Below are 20,056 nucleotides of genomic sequence, written 5' to 3' on the forward strand. Positions count from 1 at the left end.
CTAGTATGAAACGAGATTTTCTGAGCTTGTAGGCACCCTTACCTATCTCTTGGCTATACGTCAGATATAACAGGCGGCCGCCTAACCTATATTCCCAGTCTCGCTAGACGCCATGGGTATGGAGTATTGAGCTCCGATATCTCTGGGGGCCGTTGTAAACAATACCCCCAGACCTGACGGGGGGCCTCGCGCATTCATCAGTCATCAACGAGAGGTCTCCTGCAGGTATGAACGCACAACCCCGGAGTCTACTGGGGGCTAGCAGTGTCCAACCCGGGGTCTGCTTAGCATAACATGAGGAGAAGCTGTCATAACGGAGCGGACACGGCCCGTCCCCCCCTGTCGTTGACATTACCAAGCTTGACAGGTGACAAGAGTTCGTCTAAAGACCGTGGAACACCGACCTGCCAAAACTCGTTGATGAGGAATGAAAGGTGTCACAGTCACCAGTGCGGAATTAGGATCCGCAGGATGGGTGGCTGGCACGTCAACAATCCAGGAGTATTTGAGGTTGAGGGCAGAAACATGAGACGCACAGCCGGGTAACAATCTATCTCGAAGTATTTGGAGGATCAAAAGGCCCGAATCACAGCATAAAGCAAACGACAATGAGTAACGACAGTGTATCCTCGAATCGAGTCTCGAAGCGGACTCCAACCGTGGCAATCGGCGAACTTCCAGGCTCTTTGCCAAAGTCCCAGATCCCGGCAGACACGGACTGTGAAGCAGTCGCTCGCGCCCATCTGCCACGACTCCTATCGCTGTCAGTGGACGATGTCACAGAGTCTGTGATCTGGAGAGATTTACTGGCATTGACGGGCACGTTCCGGACCTTCTACAGCGCACCGAGCGTGACGGAGGCGTGGACAAACACGTTTGGTCGCCACGGCCAGGTCGACGACTTGCAGCTGACGCCGGGCACTGCAAAGGTCTTCAGCGTGCTCGACGCCTCGTCCTGGATCGATGCACAATTCACCTTCCGCGCCTCGCCGGGTGGTCTTCAACTGCGCTGCTCCGGGTTCATCTCTCTGGTGCCGACCGACAACAAAGGATGGAAGATCTGGATGATCCGCACGATCCTGGACGAGGTGGCGGATTATGGCAACGTCGATGTCCTGGACCCAGTCGTGCCTCACATCAAAGAGAGGGACAACGGACTTTCTCAACACTTTGACGCTCTTGTAATCGGCGGGGGTCAAGCAGGACTGGGAATCGGTGGACGCCTGCAAGCTTTGAACGTCTCTTATCTCGTGGTCGACAAGTTCGAGTCCGTGGGAGACAGTTGGAATACAAGATACGATTCCACCAAGCGTGAGTCCAATCCCTCCTTCCGGGAATTTGTACCACCATCAAGTCGCCGCCATATATCCAGAGCTGACCATGAGATTAGTCCACACGTCTCGAGAATATGGCAAGTATTTGGTACTTCGACGTCGTGGTTCTCCATGATTAATTTCAGACTTGCAGGACACTTGCCCTTCTACCGCACCTACGACAACTCATATCCCGAGTTTCTGACAAAGGCGGATATTGCAAAAGGCCACAAAGACTATGTCAAGAGATTCGGAATTGTACGTGCTCAAATATCATCAGGTTCATCTGACCTCCGCGGCTGACAGACGCCGCAGAATATCTGGCAGTCGACCGAACTCATCTCCAGCTCGTGGTCAACTCAACAGAAGATCTGGACTTGCAGGTTGAGTCGAGGCGGTGAAGAAGTTTCCGTGACGGCATTCCATCTCGTCTTTGCCGGCGGTTCAGGCGGACGGTGGCCCATGATGCCCTCGTTGCCGAACAGGGTAAACACTGACCACCGGCGGCTGTCTTTGCCCGGCATTTTTAAGCGGTGAACACGGCTGATAGTCACCCCATAGGAACAGTTCAAAGGCATCGTCCTGCATTCATCCGACTATCAAAATTCGAATGACTGGCGCGGACTCCACGGAGTCGTTGTGGGCTCGGCAAATACCGGTGAGTCGACTTGTCATCTATAGACATGTTGCCCAATTGTCTCTCTAACGCGATACCCTCAGGACATGATGTCGCCGAGGACATGTTGAATGCGGGTCTTGCATCGGTGACGATGGTTCAGAGGGGTCGGACATGTACATGATACCTCTTCCCTTTGCGTTCTGTCTCAAAGACTGACATTTTCTTAGATGTACTCCCGGCTGAACACTACATGGCAGTGACCAAAGGTATTGGGTCCCCAAAGAAGCGATATCGTCTTAGAAAAAAAAAAGCACTGAGGGGTCAAATATAGCATTCTACAACCTCGACACTCCAACCGAGAAAGCTGACGGGGAGAGCTTTTCCTTCCCTGCTTCCATCCGCCGCCAAATCATCCTGAACCTCCTGCACGCAATGGCCCGGGATGATAGCGAGCGGTTCGATGCCCTCCAAAAGGCAGGCTTCGACGTCGAAAGATACGGAGACCTGATGCACATCCTGTTCGAACGTCTCGGCGGCCACTACATGGACGTGGGGGCCTCGGCGAAGATCAGCGACGGATCGGTAGGTCATGAGTAGGAGTCCCAACTGAACCTGTCCACCCGCTTACTGAGGACGACGTCTCAGATCAAGGTCAAGTCCGGAAGTTCTCCCACCCACTACACGGCCACGGGGCTCGCATTCGACGACGGCACGGAGCTCAAAGCCGACGTGATTGTCTTCACCACGGGCTTTGTGGGCAACCTGCGCCAGATCGCCGGACGGATAGTCGGGCCCGAGATTGCGGATCAGCTCGACGATTTCTGGAGGGTGGATGCCGAAGGGGAGCTGAGAGGAGCATTCAAATATGCTGGGCGTAAGCACCTCCTCCATCATCTATCTGCCAGAGACAACAAAAGGCAGAGGTAAACAATGGGGACTAACGTTTCTTTCTCCCTTTCTAGATCCGGGACTGTGGTTCACTGGGGGCGACATCGGCATTGCAAGGTACTATGGTCGATTCATTGCCTTGCAGATCAAAGCACACTTGATGGGGACTCCGCTGAGAGTGTACGATGCGTGAAAGAGTTTTGCAGAAGCGGATATACGAACTTTTCAACCTCTGGTGAGGCATTAGTTCGAAATACGGATTTTCTTCTGTAACGAGGTGAGAGAGAGAGAGAGAGAGAGAGAGAAAGAGAGAGGAGAGAGAGAGAGAGAGAGAGAGAGAGAGAGAGAGAGAGTGTGTGTGTGTGTGTGTGTGTGTCAATATGCTCCCTTTTTGCAATGTCCAGTCTTCCTCTCCCTAGATTTAGAGGACCTCAAACCTGTCCCCGTCTTAATGTACACTCTCCTGGTCTCTATCACCTGTGTGTGACTTGTACAACTAGACAGACCAAAATCGCACAATCACCCCTTTAGTCGTGCCTCCTCCTGTGACGAGCTAATGCTCCGCTAGGCGACTCTGTCGTGAAAAGGTCGTGAGACCTTGATCTAGGGTTATACCCTCAATGTGTCCATCGACCTGGCCAAGTCAGTAGGAACGTTCGTGTGTATACGCGACGCCCAACCTCGATGGTCGCAATCACGGTTTCACAAAGGGTCACAGACTTCGTCGTCGTTTTGAGAAACATCCACTTGGTTGCTTTCCCTACCTACTGTACGATCCCTGTCTTCGAATCAAAAGGTCTACCTAGCACTTGCAAAAGCCGAGCGCAATCAAGTCCTGTTTACATGCTGCCTGACCCAGGCGGCAACTGACGCACCCCATTCCTCCTCAGACTTCAGCCCTGTTCCCAGAGACATGGGTGGGCTGATGTGATTGTGGCCCATTATCACTTCGGCATCTGTTGTGACGCCATTCTTTCTCAACTCGGCGACAAAGTCATTGTTGGTCTCGACTATAACGTCGGGATCCAGTTCACTCCAGAGAATCAGCAGTGCCGGCCACCCCTTTTTCAGCTGCCCTTTCAACGCCGCAGACCGCAGTAGTGCGATCGGAGATCTTGCGGTGTAGCCCTCCTCGAAGTACTGTAAGAGGAGATCTGGAAATGGCGGCGGGAGGTGGTCAAAGTCCATCAGAGCCCCTAAGCTGATGATTCCCGTCACCTTGCTCGTCTCGCGGCTTTGGTGGAAAGCATCGTCCAGCAGCCACGACATGGTGTTGACGCCTCCTGCAGAGTTCCCCAGGACAAACAACGGTCGATCCGTACCATATCTCTCCCTAACGTATCTCAAGACCAGGGCGAGGTCTTCCGATCCCGCGGGGTATCTCGCACCATGACGCACCAGGCGATAGTCGGGGATTATCGTCTCAAACCCTTGCTTCTTCGCGAAATAGTAGCCGAGATTTCGGTACACGAGCCCACCGGGTATGCTGTCAATGACCCTGTCACCTTCGACCCAAGCTCCACCGTATAGGAAGACTAGGATCGGCGCAGTGCTCGATTCGGCGGCATACACGTCCAACTTTTGGCGAGGGTCCGGGCCGTAGCTTGCAACTTCGAGGCTGCTACCCAGAATCGCATCTTTGGAGCTTCTGTTCAAAAGAGACGCGTATATTTCCGAAGTCTTCGGAATGACTTCCCAGATTGATCTTCCAAGTTGGGGAAGTTGGTCCATGATAGACTGGAGGGGGTTCCCCCGAGCAGGGTTTGCGGGAGTTGTCGTGGAGAGCTCTCCAATGGTAAAGGGAAAGAGTTCGCGAGGGAGAGACGACGTCAAGGTGCTACACTCACCTCAACACTCGGCAAGAGCGAGTCAGAAGAGAACGGGCTGGGGTGCTTGTAACTTTTATGGACTCCGGGGCTTCGCAAACAAGAAGTGAACATCACAATAATCAGAGTCGAGAGTCAGAACTGCCTGCCGAACGATAACTTAGGCGGTCCAATTTCCGCTTTGCCATATTGTAAGCAAGACTTCTGGCCCTATTGTGCTTGCTAATATGCCCAGAGGTTGACAATATGTACCGACACCTTCCAACACCGCGTATTGGACCGGGCCCGTTTTCTCCGTGCTCGGGCCGTGCTTGGGCTTGTTAACCCGGATGCATGCCGGACATCCTCCTATGTGAGAGTTGTATTCTGTAAACGACAAGTACCAATGGGTACGGCTCCTCGATACTCAGTTGGTCGTGGTGATGGTGGAGTGCGGGACAACGGCTGCATATGTGACGATGGTAGAAGTCCAAAAGGTACATGTATGCGGGTTATTGGTTGTGGGGGAAACTAGCTAAATGCAGAGTACGCGGTATGTGCCGAGTAATTAGTTGTACCTAGCTAGAATCAGTCTAACTAAACTTAGTAGCTCAAGACAAGCTAGTTGCCATCGCGAGGCTCTCGGAAGACATTCCTTTTTCAGACTCCCATATAGTGTCTAACAGAATCTGTCCTAGTGATCCCGCTTTGACTCTCCCCCTCACAGCATCATCAGCTCGAAATGAAAGGGGCCAAACCCAGGATCTGACGCAAATAGTATTGCCAAGTCCTCGACTCTTTCTTTGCAAGACTAAATCGTTGTAGGAATGTAGAGGTGTGGAATTCTGTTGCTGTGTACAAAGTATCCAGCCGTCGTCGGATCCCGCTGTTGTTCTTTGGGGAAATTATTAAAACCCCCTTGCAGCATGACAGAGACGACCAGCGATTGGTCATGTAAGGTGCCGTAGGTGACGCGCCGGAAGTCTGGGCTCTAGTCCCTTGCATACTTCGGCTCTCCATATGGCCTGAATCAGAGCAAGAGGTCGGCATTCTCCAAAAGCAAATCCCCCCTTGATGACTACGATGGTAAACATGGTTGGAATGCTGCACTGTCGCGGCTTGCGGAATCTGGGCAGAGTCTTGCCGAGCACCATTTCTCTCAAGGGGGAGTCTTTTGGGTCCCATAAAAAGGCGCAAAGTCTGCAATGCAATCTTTCTTTCCTTCCTTCGCCTCGCAAACTCCTGAACTTTCCGTCTGACACGACACCAGCCTAGTCACTCAACAACTGCACCGCGAGAGTGTGACACATAACGATGCTTGATTGGGACAATGGAAATCCTGTGGTCGAATACGACTATACCCATCCGGAGCGCCACCACAAAGGTCTTTTGCCGTTCAAACCTTTCAAGAATCACAGAAATTGTTACAACAGTGGTTACTATCCCGGGAAGATCGATGGTATCTATCAACGGTTCGTACGGGGGTACTCGGATGAGAGCAAGCAGGAGTTATGCTCTTCATGTGGCTGGACCGCGTACGATCAAACTACTTCCAGCTACCTGTCACGCATCAGAATCATGCATGCCCGGTTCAACATGGGCTTGTGGTCAATTGGATCCAAGTGGCTCATACGCGATCAGCCAAACGATAAATCAATGGGGGCTGAGTATATGACGTGGAAATTTCTCCACGAACAGCCTGGCCTTACTATCCCCCTGCCCAAGCAGATGCAACTCCTGAGTGATCCGGAGGATCCTATCCAGTTTACACTCATATCGAGAGCGCCGGGCGTGCATCTCTCGGCAATCTGGCACACATTGACTCCTGAACAAAAGCAAGGTTATAGGGACCAAATGGTTGACTTCCTCAAACAACTACGACAGTTTACGGCACCGCGCCCACAAAGGGTCAATGGGGATGAACTCGAGGACAACCTTGTGGCTATCTGCTGGAGGCGCCATTCACCGACCTGTATTAAAATGGGGTTCACCGAAGACGAATGGCTCGAGAATATGACGCCCGATCTCCGCCTTGGCCTCAGTATCGTCCACGATACCACGGACCCGACGGTCATCGAAGAGAAGCTCCAAGAAATCAAAGATAACTTTCCAAGAGGAGGACCGTATGTTCTGAGCCATACCGATCTCAACATGACCAACATTATCGTCCAGGATGACAAGATCCAAGCCATTGTCGATTGGGAGATGGCTGGGTACTATCCGTGGTGGGCAGAATACTATGCCGTCTTCTTGTTCGATGGCTGCGGCCAGGAAGAATTCTACAACGACAAGGATAATCCCCTCTGGTCAAGAGTCCACCCAGACTTTGTCTTTGATGGCCCTGTCTTCACAAAGATTAGGGTAGCGTTGGGACTAGTTGTTCGGGCTTTCGGCAGGACTACACTCCATGCAGAGCACCACCCACCCAAGGACGCGCCTGTGATAGGTTTCTGGCGTCCCCGATTTTGCAAATGTCAGCCTTTCGGAGGCACCATCCCCGGGCCCGCGTTCGGAGTCTTTCTGGAGCATAAGCCCAAGGGTTTGGACGCCTACAGAAATGAAAAGTACGACAGCAACAACGTTATCAAAGACACAGCCGACTCAACCGAAAGGTCCCGCTTTCCGTTCTGCTTCTAGGATACAACAGCAGCAGGAGATGAAGAGGGGATAAGAAATTCTGCATGGGAGTTCTGCGAGTTTCGCGAGTTTCGTATCCTTCACAGACTGGGTATCTGGAGAAATTGACTTGAAATATTTCAATCTGGGTGCCTCTACTTGCGCTGTGTCCGTTGATTCTTTTCTTCCCCTTGTAAACTTGACATCCTCTTTCTCTCTCTGCGCATAGCCGTCAAACCGATACACTCCTATTGCTAGTTCCGCATAGCGTTGCCTAAACGAACTCCCCCGCCCTCCCTTCTCTCTCTTCTCCCTAGACGTCTGCCCGTGGAGTAAGAAATCCACATCTCATCTTCGACAAGATGCGCATCAGACGATTTCTCCCTCCAACGTCTGTCCTCTGTTAGTGTAAAATTCGCGAGTTGGGGAAAAGGCCAAGGCGAAGGGAAAGACCACAGCAGGTCATACTTGCCAAAGAATGTGTTTCCAGGACCTAGAATGTGTTCCACTGCAATACGAAACATCTGCTGTGTGTCACTGCCCCATGTAACGGTTTCCGTAGAACCTGCTGCATTGTCACGCATGCTGGGAGGCGGCCCGACCGAAAAGCTGATGTCTCCATCGGGAACGCGGACAAGAAGGACTTGTAGCCTAGCGTCTCCGACGTAGATAGCAGATCTGGAGAAACGACCAAGCACTGCCGAGAGAGTGCTGCCCGAATGATCGATCGCGGTTGCCTCGATGACTGGTGGTCGCAGTGGGCCGAAGGCGTAGATCTCCCAGTCGAGAGGCTGCCGCTGGTCGCCTTTGGAGGGTATTGTCACCGCTCGGCAGGCTTCGCAAGTTGTCGCATACGATGTGTTGTTGAAGTCACAGAACACACATTTGTGTGGAGAGGACGCGAAGTTGCACGGTGCCATTGTGCTGAGATGTTGCAACCAAGCCACAATGATGTCGATGGACTGTTGATAGTGAGGATTGAATGACCAGCCTGTTGATGGGTTGTTGATGGCAGAGGATGGAGTGATTTAGCCCAGCGATAGGTCTGAAGTGATATCTCTCGCTTCTTATACTCTTCTCATGTGCCCTTTCCGATGGTGCTTTGCTGGGAGAGTTTGCTGGTGATAAAAAACTTCCCACACATATCCTGCATTAGCCCTGGGTGAGGAGTGGAACATGATCCCGTGTCAAACAAAGGACCCCCCTGCCATTCAATTACTGTAAGATGCCGGAAAGTCGGAGGCAGCCCCAAAGAGCAAACATCAGCCCGGGAGGAAGCTAGCAAACAATGAGGACACAACAGAGAGATACCCAGGAAATAAAGCAAGCAAAAGAAAAGACTGTTTTGACACCACAACATCGGAAGGCTTTCCGCCGGGGCTGTGATGGAAGCCCGGGATTGAGAAGCCGTTGATTGTTTCTGCAACAGGTATACAAGTTGTGTAACGCGTCTAGAACAATCCTTCCCCTGACCAACAGCCACGGCTAGATGGACAGATCCGCACAGCTGAATGCCGGCGTAGCACCACCTGAGTAGTCCGCCATGATGGCTTTGACGGCGGCATAGAGCCCCGGTCCAAGTAAGAACAGTCCGACAAGCATGACGAAAACGTGGGTCACTGTCATGATAGACCTATACACACCATTGAATAGTCTCCCCTTGTACAAATGGTAGTACGCCACTGCAAAGAAGATAAAACCGAAGAATGAATCGAATGCCGCTCCAAGTAGAGAGAGGAAGTCTCCCATGCTGGGGATAACCTCAGCAAAGATGAATGAGACGACCCAGATCCCAGCCATGACCAGAATCCAGACACCCCATCCGGTGACAGTGTTGCTATGAGCATGACGAGACTTGCCCATGACCCGGAAGTATATAAACTTGGCTGTGACATTTGCGTAAATCACGCCGATGACGAGAGTTGGCACAATAACGAATGCGAAGGACCCTTTCTTGTAAGCCGTAATTCCCAGGCTGCCGAAAGCTGGAGCAGTCGAATATTGACCCAAGTAGTGGAACCCGATAGCTGGAGGGCAGATGAACAAGAAGGTGGAAATGGCAGCGAGAACCGCGAGGGACTTGGGGAAATCTTGTGGCTTCTCCATCTCTGCGATGAAAGTTGGAAATAGGATCTGGGGTATCCATAAAAATGTAACATTTAATACTGAATTTAGACTGTCTTATCATTAGCAGCGAGGCAAAAGAATGCTCCTAGGAAAGCCTATGCTGTATAAGATCCTTCTCGGTGACACTTACCAATCGACCCAAGTAGTGCCAGGGAGTGGGAAAGCGTAGGTTCTGACCTCTCCAGCCGCAGGATAAACACCGTGGTACCCAAAACCAGGATGTTGCTCAATGCCGGCAAAGATCAGAAAGAGGAGGATCGAGATTGCCATGCAGGCAGCTGTGTCTATGGATTGGCGAATGAAGCGGTGGTGGCTAGACTGACTGAAGGCTTACCTGAAAACATTGACATGAAAGAGATATGACGTAAAGTCCTAGGAACAGACATAATGATACCCCTGTTCACCGTTAGCGCCGGAGGATATATCAAGAAGGGCACGTCAGATTCGAGAGACACATACATCAGCATGACGATGATCGAGAAGACAACGGTACATTGGGAGTGATTCGATAAAGTGTTGAGGACTTTGGCACCAGTGAGGACGTGGAAGCCAATAAGGAGGATGTTATTGGCGAGCAACATGAATCCAGTCCATTCGTATGCGATTCGACTCTTGCCAAAGGCGTAGTAACCAAAGTCACCTTTTGTAACGACAGTCAGCCGGAGAATCCAGGCGGAACTGTAGAGGGCCCCGATCGTCCCAAGAGAAAGGAGAACGGACTTACAAATATCCTTGATTTGTGGATGCTTCATGATAAATTTGTGCATGGTAATGGAGGTGATCCAAAAGAAGATACCAGCACCCACCATGGTGATGATACCAGGCACCCATCCGAGGACGCTGATGAGGCATCATGATCAGTGCTGTGGGGATGGAAATGCAATTAGAAAGCCTTACGACAGTGACCATGTTTGGGCCATAATGGCGAGACAGACCTGATCGCCGGCCAGCAACCAGGCTGCTTTCTGCCAGGACATGGTTCGAAGCTTGATGTCGTGTTTGTGGTCTGTGGGAATATCCTGTTAGTAGATCATATGGCCTTTTTACAGCTGATGAAAGGCACACCTTCAGCAACCAAAGCACTAAAGACTTCGACAGGTGCATTCCCATTTTGTTCGTCACCAGCAACTTGGTAGAGAGTATCTACCTGCTTTTCGTCGGCGTAGGTGGATTTGGACATTGTGCGTGGCTGTTTCTCCAGGAACTAAGTTGTTGAGAGATGTGGAGAGAGGGAGAACTTGCGAGATCCTGGCAGGGTTTTAAGAGCAATTCAACAAGTGGTAGGGCTGCTGGAAGACCGTGGGCAAGGGTGTTATCTGCGAGAAAGATTTCTCAAGTATTCAGCTTATCATCGCAGTAAGCCATTGCGTGATAAACGGAGACTGGTTGTGATAGGCTACGGTGGGTACACCGTAGCAATTCAGGCAACGCCTTAGCGCCATCACATTGTCCTTTGAGTAGGTAGTCGCGAAGTTCCCGTCTCTTTGCCCATTTGCCTACGGAGCAACTCTGGTCCTAGAGCCCATCCCGATGGAGCTGGACGCGTTGACTAGGGGTCTGAGACTCGTGGCGTCAGTTGCAACCACAGAGGTGGGGGCGCGGCCAAACAGCAAGGCTATTCCTACCACATAGTCTCATCGCATTGGGGGGCTCCGCCAGTTCGACGTGGTTGGGTTAACTGAGCAGAAATGGCGAAAGCATCCGAAACCGCAGTGTGTGTCCGTTGCCATATGGCCGTCGCTTAGAACCAGACACCTCTCCACACATGATCAAGCCATGCTCGCTTTGACGGTATAACGGAAGCAGAAGTCAGGCCTCTCGTAAGGTGAGAACATGAGTGAGAAATGGGCTGTAAGGAGAGGTGTGCAGACAAGATTTTTGACAAGAGTTTCCAAGCCTTTTAAGGTGCACATCGGTGTGCGGGCGGGAAAGTAAAATCTATTATGTCAGACAAGGCTTAAGAGGTGGGAAAATCGTGTCATGTGATTGTTCATTCTACTGTGAGCTTCGCCTGCAACAGACACTTTTCTCCGCGGTGGAAAAAAGTGCTGATCTCTACTGCATCCAAACACGATACTCAGTCCGATAGAGTAGATTCTTCCTCGTCGCTGAAGAATCTGCATCAATATTGACCCAAGCGGCAAGTGGACTGAGGATTGCAATTACACAGTCTATGATCCTCTGTACAGTTACGGTGGACTGTGAATCCTTCAACATGCAGCGCAGTCTGCAGCACCTGCGGCTCCATCCCCCTACAACGATTACGATTCTCAGGCAACAGCACAGAAACACGCATTATTGTGCTACGACACTAATGCCTCGAAGATGAATCTCGACTCAAGATAGCACTGAAGGTGCTTGAACTCCGATACCTTCGCGGAATGATTGGGTTTTTGGACTATATTGTCCACGCCTTTGGGACGTCGACCGATTGGAATCCTGACAACAGCTACTCCTCTCTGACCGCAACGTCGGATGCGTTGCTCTCGTTTCAGACTCCCTCAACACTGTCGCTCCATGTCTCGTCTCTGAGCACCCCAAATTTCGCATCTTCATACATCTTGTCGACGTTGGGGCACATCGATGGCTCGATCTCCTACCTCTACTCGAGCATCCCATTGAGCCATGTTCCTTCAGAAGCACCGAGCATACCCCTCAAATATTTGACTCCAGGATACAGAGATATAAGGCTACCCCTGACGTTTCTGCCAGGTAAAAAGAAGGACAATTCCAGGTCTTTAAGCGAAGATGGGAGAAAGCCAATTCTGCTGCATGCAACACTGGACCTTCCCCCTCCATCAGTTCTGACGGCGTTGTATGCGCGCCGTATCAGTCCCGAGACTCTGCTCTCCATTTCAATATACAGCAAATCAACCTCGACACCAGTGACGAATACAGGTCCTCCACCGGCGTCGATCCTTGCCCATGTTCAGCACGATGCAGGCCAATATTCAGTCGAGGGGCTGGGCTCAACAGACAATGGCCTACTTGGAATTAGAGGTCTTTGGAATTTTGGCCTTAACGCTCCTAAGATGCAAGCCGCCTCTCCATCGAGACACCTTCCGTCACTACAGACTACGGACGCCACGGATATCTCCACAGATTTCTCTTTCCCCGGACCGAGCTCCCCACGGCAAGGGGATGCCTTGACTCCATATCAAATTCGTCTAGCTTCTAAGCCATCGCTGCTGTCTGCCGGCGCAGAGTTCTACTACAGCCCTCTTTCCCACGTTATCGGCCTCTCGACGGGCTTACGCTTCACCACCCTTACACCGCATATCACACCATCAGAGCCACCGCCATACCCTAGTCCTTCGCATCACAACCCGCGGGCGGGAGCGTCTGCCGCCATTCTTTCCACGGCATCTCATGCCCTGCTCACTCCCTCGAATGTGCCGTATTCGTCATTTCCATATACCATGACCTTAACCCTGACTCCCCTCACGGGATCCATATCATCTACTTACTCCGTGCGGCCGACATCGACACTGTCCTTGTCGTCCAGGTTCGACTTTAATTTTTATTCGTGGGAGTCTCGATATGTCGTGGGCGGAGAGCTGTGGCGGCCTCGCCGTCGGCGAACCTCGTCTTCCTCCCCCTTTTCCAGAAATGCAGAGGGTAACTCCGCTGCCTCCAGTTCTGACTACGAGACAGATAGAGATCCAATTCAATGGGCCCGTACCCTCACCAAAGACTGGTTCAGCCCGACCGAGCGCTCCCTCAAGGAGGAGCGAGTTGAACGAGAAGAAGAGACCGTGCTGAACTTCCGGGTAGACGACTCCTGGAATGTCAAGGCGCTCTGGACTGGAAGAGTGAAGAGTTTGCTTGTCGAGGTTGGAGTCTCGGTAAACCCTGTCGTCGGAGCTGCAGCTGGTGGATTTAGGGCCAGCGGACTGAGTGCAGGGACTGGAAATGCCAGAAAGACTGCCGGACAGCATGGGGGAGTTGGGTCTGATGAAGGAGGGGTCAAGAAATGGACAGGCAAGGTGGGTGTGAGCGTTGTCTACTCTACATGAATGACATTTGCGATACGATTTCCCGATGAAGCTTGTTGCGGCCCAGACATGGGATGGTGACTTTGCGACCTTGTCTGTTTGCGAGCGATGGCGTTGGCGGCAGCATTTGTTCTTTTTTCTGCTCTGGTAGATAAACCCGGTCTTATACCCAAGTACCCTACGACACCAAATCACAACGCACGGTTGGAACTTGCCCTGGAGCAACTCGACTAGTAGTGGGGGCACGTGAGCGCATCAGCCGGGTCATCGGGAAGAGCTGAGACGTCTGCTATTCTCGCTCAAGAACCATCTCTGATATGGAGAGATCGTATTCACGTGAGGGTGGGTGGGCGGTTCAGGTATATCCAGGGGCACTTTATCCCCCTGACAAGAGGAACCAGAGGATGCGCAGCGCAGAGTGTGGCTCCCTTGTGGGAAAGACGACAAAACAAGACACATGGCATCAATATCTTTGTACCGAGTACGTTAGGTATGTAGAGTTGTATACCCTGTACGAGTAAGTTGGCAGTCAGTGACAGTCACATGACTTATATAAGCATTTGTAGCCGGTGGCAAGGACTCGTTCCCATCGTCCTACCGTCTGATTATTTCTATTCCCCATCTTTGTTAGATGGTCTGTGACGACTCGTCGATCTGGACCTGGAACGCCTTGGTTGCCATGCCATAGCTTGACCGGACAGCTTCGCTGGCATAGATCCGCATCTCCTTCTCGTAGGCCGCCGTGACACCTTCCTTGGACCCGCCAGCCTCGCGCAGCAGTCGTCCCAGCAATGCCGAGTCCCGCACGGCGGTGTTGGCGCCTATCCCTCCTGCTGGGGTCATCGCGTGAACCGCGTCGCCAATGAGGGTGACGCGGGGTTCGTTGGGCCACTCCGGCACGCCGCTCGGTGTCGAGCAGGTGATTTTCCAAAACGCGGCTTCGGATTCGTTCATCTGGTCAAAGAGAGGCCTGAAGCGGGGGTTCCAGTTTTGGGTGAGCGACTTGGCCATGTCAGCTGCTACCTTGCCGACGATGGTGTAATCGTCGTTGGGTGCCTTGATGACTCCGGGCACGCTGCTCATGGTCCACCCGAACTGGACATCTGGGTTGTCCATGTCGTTGGGGCGCACGTTGGTGATGATGGACACCCGCCCGCGCGGATTCGAGTTGTCGACGATTCGAAACACGCCTTCGCCGAGGCCCTTGAAGGCCGTGGTTGGCGCTTGCCCGTGAATACCTCGGGCGCCGAGGTCGTAGACTTTGAGACGCCCTCCAGACAGCTGCTTTGCAACGGTCGAGTTGATGCCTTCGCCCCCGACCAGGAGGGAACCTTCGACGGATTTGGTGCCGTCGGCGAAGATGGCTCGAACCCCGTCGGCCGTCAACTCGTAACCCTTGACGTGCTTGTTGAAGTGCACAAACTCCTCACAACCTTCCATGAACAAACTCCTCATATCTCCGCGGGCGATGCCCACAACCTTGCCCTCTCGCGACCCCAGATTCTCGCCCATTTTGTGCTCCTCCACCACCTCGCCCGTGACAGCATCGAACCCCAGAAACCCGCTCCCGCCCGTCTTGCCGCAACGGTCATAGAAGCGCTGGAACGCAGGTGGGTCCAGGACGGACTCAATCGCGTCGAGACCCTCGAGTGAGAGGCGCAAGCGGTAGCCCTGGCCGCGGAAGGTGAGCGAGGCATCACGCTCAAAAACCTGAAAGGGGATGTTTGAGCGGAGAAGAGAGCGTGCGAGGAGGAGAGAGGCCAGGCCAGCGCCAGAAATAAGGACAGGTTTCTGGATCATTGTGCAGCTGAGGTCGTTACCATGCTTGGATCCGTAACTGGGTTGAAATCCGTTCCGTGGGTGGCTCAAAGATGGCGGCGAGGAAGAGGAACCGAGAAAGCGAATGATTACCTACCGTACAAGGGGAAGCAGAATATCAACGACACAGGTGTTCAGAAATGGTTATAAGAAGAAGAGGCTCGCTATCTGTGAACGAGCATGACATATCAGCGGAGAAGGGCCAGGCTCCACACCACCATCGTGTGCAACAACATGTCTATATACTTCTGCATCTCGTACAAGTAATAGTTGATGGAATCATCTTCAGATTTGTAAACGCAATCGGCTTGGCGTATCTGATCCCGACTCCGAGATCTTGGATGAGTCAGCTCGGGATTGAATGCTTCCGATATGGCGGCTGTGATGGACAACCACCAACTCCCGTAGCCCAACCTTTGTACCTTTGTACCGTCTCATCTAATGACTCTATCAAGAGCTGGGGCCGTCCATCAGAGTCGTGTCTATCTTGACCCGAACACCGGGGAAGGCGACTAATCCATCGGCAAGGCCCGCATACTTCATATTGGTCATATTGGTGCAAACAGCCCACCTATTCATTCATTGCTCGTCGCCGATTCATTTTGAGGTCTAGGATATCCGACTTTTACACAATCTTTCAGGTCCATCCGCCCAGCGCACACAAGAAGATACCTCAGGTCTCACACCTCGCTAGGAGGATTTCAGTTGTTCTTCTTCAAGGCGTCCAGAAACTTCTGGGGTGGTTTCTGTCTATATCCCTCTGGGTTATTCTCGGTCCAACGCCATAGATCGGCACAGGCATCTTCCATCGTCCTGATAGCCTTCCAACCAAGCTCTTGATTTGCCCGCGTCGGATTACTCGTCAAGTCTAGAACGTCACCGGGTCTTCGGTCGACCACTTGGTAAGGTAGGTCGCGACCTACGGCTTTGCTGAATGCCTTTATCATCTCAAACACAGTGGAACCGCGCCCAGTCCCGAGATTCCAGGCTCGTACACCTGGCTGATGTGTGCGCAGGTAATCCAGCGCTTTTAAGTGGCCTGCAGCCAGGTCGAGGATATGGATGTAATCGCGAATGGCAGTGCCGTCATGCGATGCGTAATCGTCGCCAAACACAAGCAACTTCTCCCTTTTCCCCGTGGCAACTTGCGCGAGCAATGGCAGCAGGTTGTACGGAACTCCCGAGGGATCTTCGCCCATGATTCCGCTGGGATGGCTCCCTGCTGGGTTGAAATATCGCAAGAGCCCAGCATTCCACTTCTTTACCGCCTCTGAGTCGCCTTTCTTTTGGGACTTTGCGCGCTCGGCATTGATGTGGTCCGTGATCATCAACTCGGAAGTGAATTTGGTGTTGCCATAAGGATTGGTCGGTCCCAGGGGGCATTCTTCTGGAATGGGTATCATGCCCGGGACGCGGGTAGCGTCGCCATAGACAGTAGCGGAGGACGAGTAGACGATATTCGTCACATTATGTCGGGCGGCGGAAGAGAGAAGACAAAGTGTGCCATAGACATTGACGCGGTAGTAGTCGAGAGGAATCTCGCCGGACTCGCCCACAGCTTTCAACGCGGCAAAGTGAATGACGCTGTCGATATCCGGATGCTTGGAGAACACTTCGTCAAGCGCCTTTTCGTCCGTAATGTCGACATTGTAGTAATCGGGTTTTTTGCCGCAGATGAGTTCTATTCGATTGAGAACTTCGGGGGAGGAATTGTAGAGGTTATCGACAACGACGACTTTGTAGTCCGCTTCGAGCAGGGCTAGGGCTGTAAAAGAGCCAATGTATCCGGTGCCACTGAGAGGAAAGGCAAAATCAGTCTCTGTGTGGACTATTTTGAGGGAAGGAATTCAGTCTGGCCCAACGTACCCGGTGATCAAGCAGGACCCCGCAGGCATTTTATCAATGTAGCACGTCGCTACCCGAGACAGACAGGGCGGGGCAAGGTGTGATCTGCGCAATGCCGGCTGCGCGTTGGAAGACTGAGCTCAAGGTGCGTGCGAGATGAGCGCTCTAATGTGTACAATGTGGAAGAGAGCGAGCGAGTTGGAATAACAAGGAATCTATTGTCAAGAGAAACTCCCCCTAGCATCGTTCACACCCTGGTTGATGCAAGGGACCAAGTGGACAATAGTGACATGGATGAATATTCCGCAGGCGGAAAATCCCGCCCCTGCAGCAAATTTCCCCACTAATGACTTTTTTTTTGGTCACTCTGTGTGCTTCGCCGCATTTGCGTGGTTACTGAAGACCGAAAGAAAGGCTCAAGATGGAGAGGAAAAGGCCAAAGTCGGCAGCGAAACGCCCCAAATTATCCCCTGGCCCTCGAATTACAGATCCGCGCTTCGCGAACATCCAGTCCGATCCTCGCTACCGCCTCCCGGGCAAGACAAATAAGGTCAAACTTGACAAGCGTTTCGCCCGAGTTCTCCAAGACGAGGACTTTGTGAAGCGGTCCAAGGTCGACCGATATGGCCGTCCACTTGAATCCAACGCAGAGAGGAAGCGGCTGAAGCGGAAATATGAGTTTGATGAAGACGAGGAGGCCGCGGCGGAGAACAAAGATGAACAGAGTGATCATGCGGACGACGACGACGAAGTGCAACAGGAACTGCGCAGGGTTGATCAGAAGACTCGAGATCCTCTGCGCGAAGGCAGAGAGACAGACTCTGAGTCCTCATCAGATGAGAACACAAGCGAGGACGAGTCAGAAGAAGGAGAAGAAGCAACCTTGGAGGAGGAAGTGGGAATTGGCCCACCGCAGCAGACAGACGTTCCGACGGGACAAGTCACATCTCGCATTGCCGTTGTCAATCTCGATTGGGATAATATACGCGCTGCCGATCTGATGGCGGTCTTCAGCAGTTTCCTCTCATCCTCCGACACCCTGCTCAATGTCTCCATCTATCCCAGCGAATTTGGCAAAGAACGCCTAGAACGTGAAGAAATGGAAGGACCGCCCAAAGAGATCTTTGCGAATCCTGCGAAGGAGGACGGGAACGAAGACTTCTCCGACGATGAAGAACCAGCCGATGAAGAGATCAAAACCTCAATGCTCAAACCCGACGATGGCACAACCGATTTCGACTCCACCGCTCTGCGCCGTTACCAACTTGAACGTCTGCGATACTTCTACGCCATCTTGACATTTTCTTCGCCGAATGTAGCCAAACAGATCTACGACGCCGTGGACGGCACTGAATATTTGCGCACGGCAAATTTCTTCGATCTTCGGTTCGTCCCCGACGACACCGATTTCTCCACCGACGTCCCCCGTGAAGCATGTGATCGGATACCCGATGATTACCGACCGAATGAGTTCGTGACAGATGCGTTGCAGCATTCCAAGGTAAAATTGACATGGGACGCAGAGGATGGGGGACGCAAGGAAGCAGTGGCGAGAGCATTCAAGGGTGGAAGAAAGGAAATTGATGAGAATGATCTCAAGGCATATTTGGCTTCGGATGACTCGGAGGATGACGAAGAGGAAGGGGCCGAGGATGCGGCAACGACCGGTGCTATTTCCAAGAAAGAAGCAGAAAGGCAACGTATGCGCACACTCCTTGGTCTCCCACCGGAGCCGGAGAAGAAGTCGTCCAAGAAAGACAAAGGGCCGATCGGAGATATGCAGATCACATTCACATCGGGCCTGAGTGGCGCAACTAACGAGAAGGGTAAGAAGAAATCGGTGTTTGAGAATTCGCCTGAGCCGGAGGAGACAACGCTGGAGAAATACGTCCGGAAAGAAAGAGAGAGGAAGCAGAAGCGCAAGGAGAAAATGAAAAATGCTCGTGAAGGCCGCGACCACGAGGCAGAGGCTGAGGTTGACGCCGGCGATCAAGACCAAAGCGATGAACGGCCAGTCCCAGCTGGACAAGAGGCAGGAGATCTGGGCTTCGATGACCCATTCTTCACGGAACCGTCAGCTGCATCAGAGAAAGCGGCCTCCAAGAAACTGCGAAAGGAAGAGCGGCTGAAGAAAAGACAGGAACGCGAAGCCGAAGAGGAGGCGGATCGCAAACAGCGGGCGGAACTTGAATTGTTGATGGTTGATGACGACGCCGCGGTGGATGAAGATGGCCACGATGGAGTCAAACGGAAGGTGAGGCACTTTGACATGCGCGAGATCCAGAGGACCGAGAAGGAAGAGCGCAAGAAGAACAAAAAGCAGAAGGGCAAGGCGAACAAGGGCGGAGCTGAAGAGGCCAAGGTTCCAGAAGACGCCACTCAGGATGGGTTCAAAGTGGACACATCGGATCCACGTTTCGCCCGACTGTTCGAGAGCCACGAGTACGCGATCGACCCGACGAATCCGAAATTCAAGGCTACGAAGGGGATGCGGGCATTGTTGGAGGAAGGACGGAGGAGGAAGCACAAAGGGGACGCGAGGACCGGCGTTGCGGCGCGGCAACCAGATACAGCGTCCGGTGGCGACGGTGCTGCTCGAAGCAGACACGGCAAGGACGGGCACGCCGAAGCGTCCACGCGTCGCCACGAGCTTTCGGGTGACGGAACGAGCGATGTCAAGAGACTTGTCGAGAAGATTAAACGCCAACAGCGGGCTTGAGGGGGAACACATGTGCGCACAGGTGTGCAGACATGGATTCATGTGTACAAACACAAACATCATCTCACTGCAGCGTACACGCCAGCGACACCGGTATCAGAACCATCCATCACCCCTACCTATCCTGCTTCTCGTTGGATGTGATATGCAACCAAGTCACTCTTGGGGAGGATCATGCTCGAGCAAAGCTTCTTGGGTCGGGTGATTGAGACTAAAGAAGCGAGAGAGCAAGCGAGTGAGGAAGTGAGTAAGTGACCAAATGGCCGCATGGGTGCTTCATCCACATCGTCGTTGAGACAAGAATGTCATCG

At 52.6% G+C, this 20,056-nt stretch overlaps 9 protein-coding genes across 9 annotated transcripts; 4 read left to right on the forward strand and 5 right to left on the reverse strand.

Annotated features, from left to right (window-relative positions):
- Positions 1-608: 608 nt before the first annotated feature.
- Z517_01842 (uncharacterized protein) lies at positions 609-3,013 on the forward strand (the record flags this gene model as incomplete). The annotated part of the gene is made up of 8 exons (XM_013434799.1): positions 609-1,571; positions 1,629-1,799; positions 1,875-1,971; positions 2,034-2,105; positions 2,160-2,198; positions 2,264-2,514; positions 2,578-2,806; positions 2,895-3,013. The coding sequence occupies 8 exons, from the start codon at positions 609-611 to the stop codon at positions 3,011-3,013; spliced, it is 1,941 nt and encodes a 646-aa protein (XP_013290253.1).
- A 635-nt stretch (positions 3,014-3,648) lies between these two features.
- Z517_01843 (uncharacterized protein) lies at positions 3,649-4,551 on the reverse strand (the record flags this gene model as incomplete). The annotated part of the gene is made up of 1 exon (XM_013434800.1): positions 3,649-4,551. The coding sequence occupies one exon, from the start codon at positions 4,549-4,551 to the stop codon at positions 3,649-3,651; it is 903 nt and encodes a 300-aa protein (XP_013290254.1).
- A 1,388-nt stretch (positions 4,552-5,939) lies between these two features.
- On the forward strand, positions 5,940-7,262 carry Z517_01844 (uncharacterized protein; the record flags this gene model as incomplete). The annotated part of the gene is made up of 1 exon (XM_013434801.1): positions 5,940-7,262. The coding sequence occupies one exon, from the start codon at positions 5,940-5,942 to the stop codon at positions 7,260-7,262; it is 1,323 nt and encodes a 440-aa protein (XP_013290255.1).
- Positions 7,263-7,495: 233 nt separating this feature from the next.
- Positions 7,496-8,161, reverse strand: Z517_01845 (uncharacterized protein; the record flags this gene model as incomplete). Its single annotated transcript, XM_013434802.1, has 2 exons — positions 7,496-7,634; positions 7,698-8,161. 2 exons carry the CDS (start codon positions 8,159-8,161, stop codon positions 7,496-7,498), a joined length of 603 nt encoding a protein of 200 aa, XP_013290256.1.
- Positions 8,162-8,726: 565 nt separating this feature from the next.
- Z517_01846 (uncharacterized protein) lies at positions 8,727-10,548 on the reverse strand (the record flags this gene model as incomplete). The annotated part of the gene is made up of 7 exons (XM_013434803.1): positions 8,727-9,417; positions 9,499-9,646; positions 9,703-9,764; positions 9,828-10,008; positions 10,093-10,208; positions 10,266-10,387; positions 10,432-10,548. 7 exons carry the CDS (start codon positions 10,546-10,548, stop codon positions 8,727-8,729), a joined length of 1,437 nt encoding a protein of 478 aa, XP_013290257.1.
- A 1,201-nt stretch (positions 10,549-11,749) lies between these two features.
- On the forward strand, positions 11,750-13,384 carry Z517_01847 (uncharacterized protein; the record flags this gene model as incomplete). Its single annotated transcript, XM_013434804.1, has 1 exon — positions 11,750-13,384. The coding sequence occupies one exon, from the start codon at positions 11,750-11,752 to the stop codon at positions 13,382-13,384; it is 1,635 nt and encodes a 544-aa protein (XP_013290258.1).
- Positions 13,385-13,990: 606 nt separating this feature from the next.
- Positions 13,991-15,163, reverse strand: Z517_01848 (uncharacterized protein; the record flags this gene model as incomplete). Its single annotated transcript, XM_013434805.1, has 1 exon — positions 13,991-15,163. The coding sequence occupies one exon, from the start codon at positions 15,161-15,163 to the stop codon at positions 13,991-13,993; it is 1,173 nt and encodes a 390-aa protein (XP_013290259.1).
- Positions 15,164-15,882: 719 nt separating this feature from the next.
- Positions 15,883-17,076, reverse strand: Z517_01849 (UDP-glucose 4-epimerase GalE; the record flags this gene model as incomplete). The annotated part of the gene is made up of 2 exons (XM_013434806.1): positions 15,883-16,975; positions 17,048-17,076. The coding sequence occupies 2 exons, from the start codon at positions 17,074-17,076 to the stop codon at positions 15,883-15,885; spliced, it is 1,122 nt and encodes a 373-aa protein (XP_013290260.1).
- A 371-nt stretch (positions 17,077-17,447) lies between these two features.
- Z517_01850 (uncharacterized protein) lies at positions 17,448-19,745 on the forward strand (the record flags this gene model as incomplete). Its single annotated transcript, XM_013434807.1, has 1 exon — positions 17,448-19,745. One exon carries the CDS (start codon positions 17,448-17,450, stop codon positions 19,743-19,745), a length of 2,298 nt encoding a protein of 765 aa, XP_013290261.1.
- Between the last annotated feature and the right edge of the window lie 311 nt (positions 19,746-20,056).

This window comes from Fonsecaea pedrosoi, assembly GCF_000835455.1.
Source record: "Fonsecaea pedrosoi CBS 271.37 unplaced genomic scaffold supercont1.1, whole genome shotgun sequence".
NCBI classification, from domain to species: domain Eukaryota; kingdom Fungi; phylum Ascomycota; class Eurotiomycetes; order Chaetothyriales; family Herpotrichiellaceae; genus Fonsecaea; species Fonsecaea pedrosoi.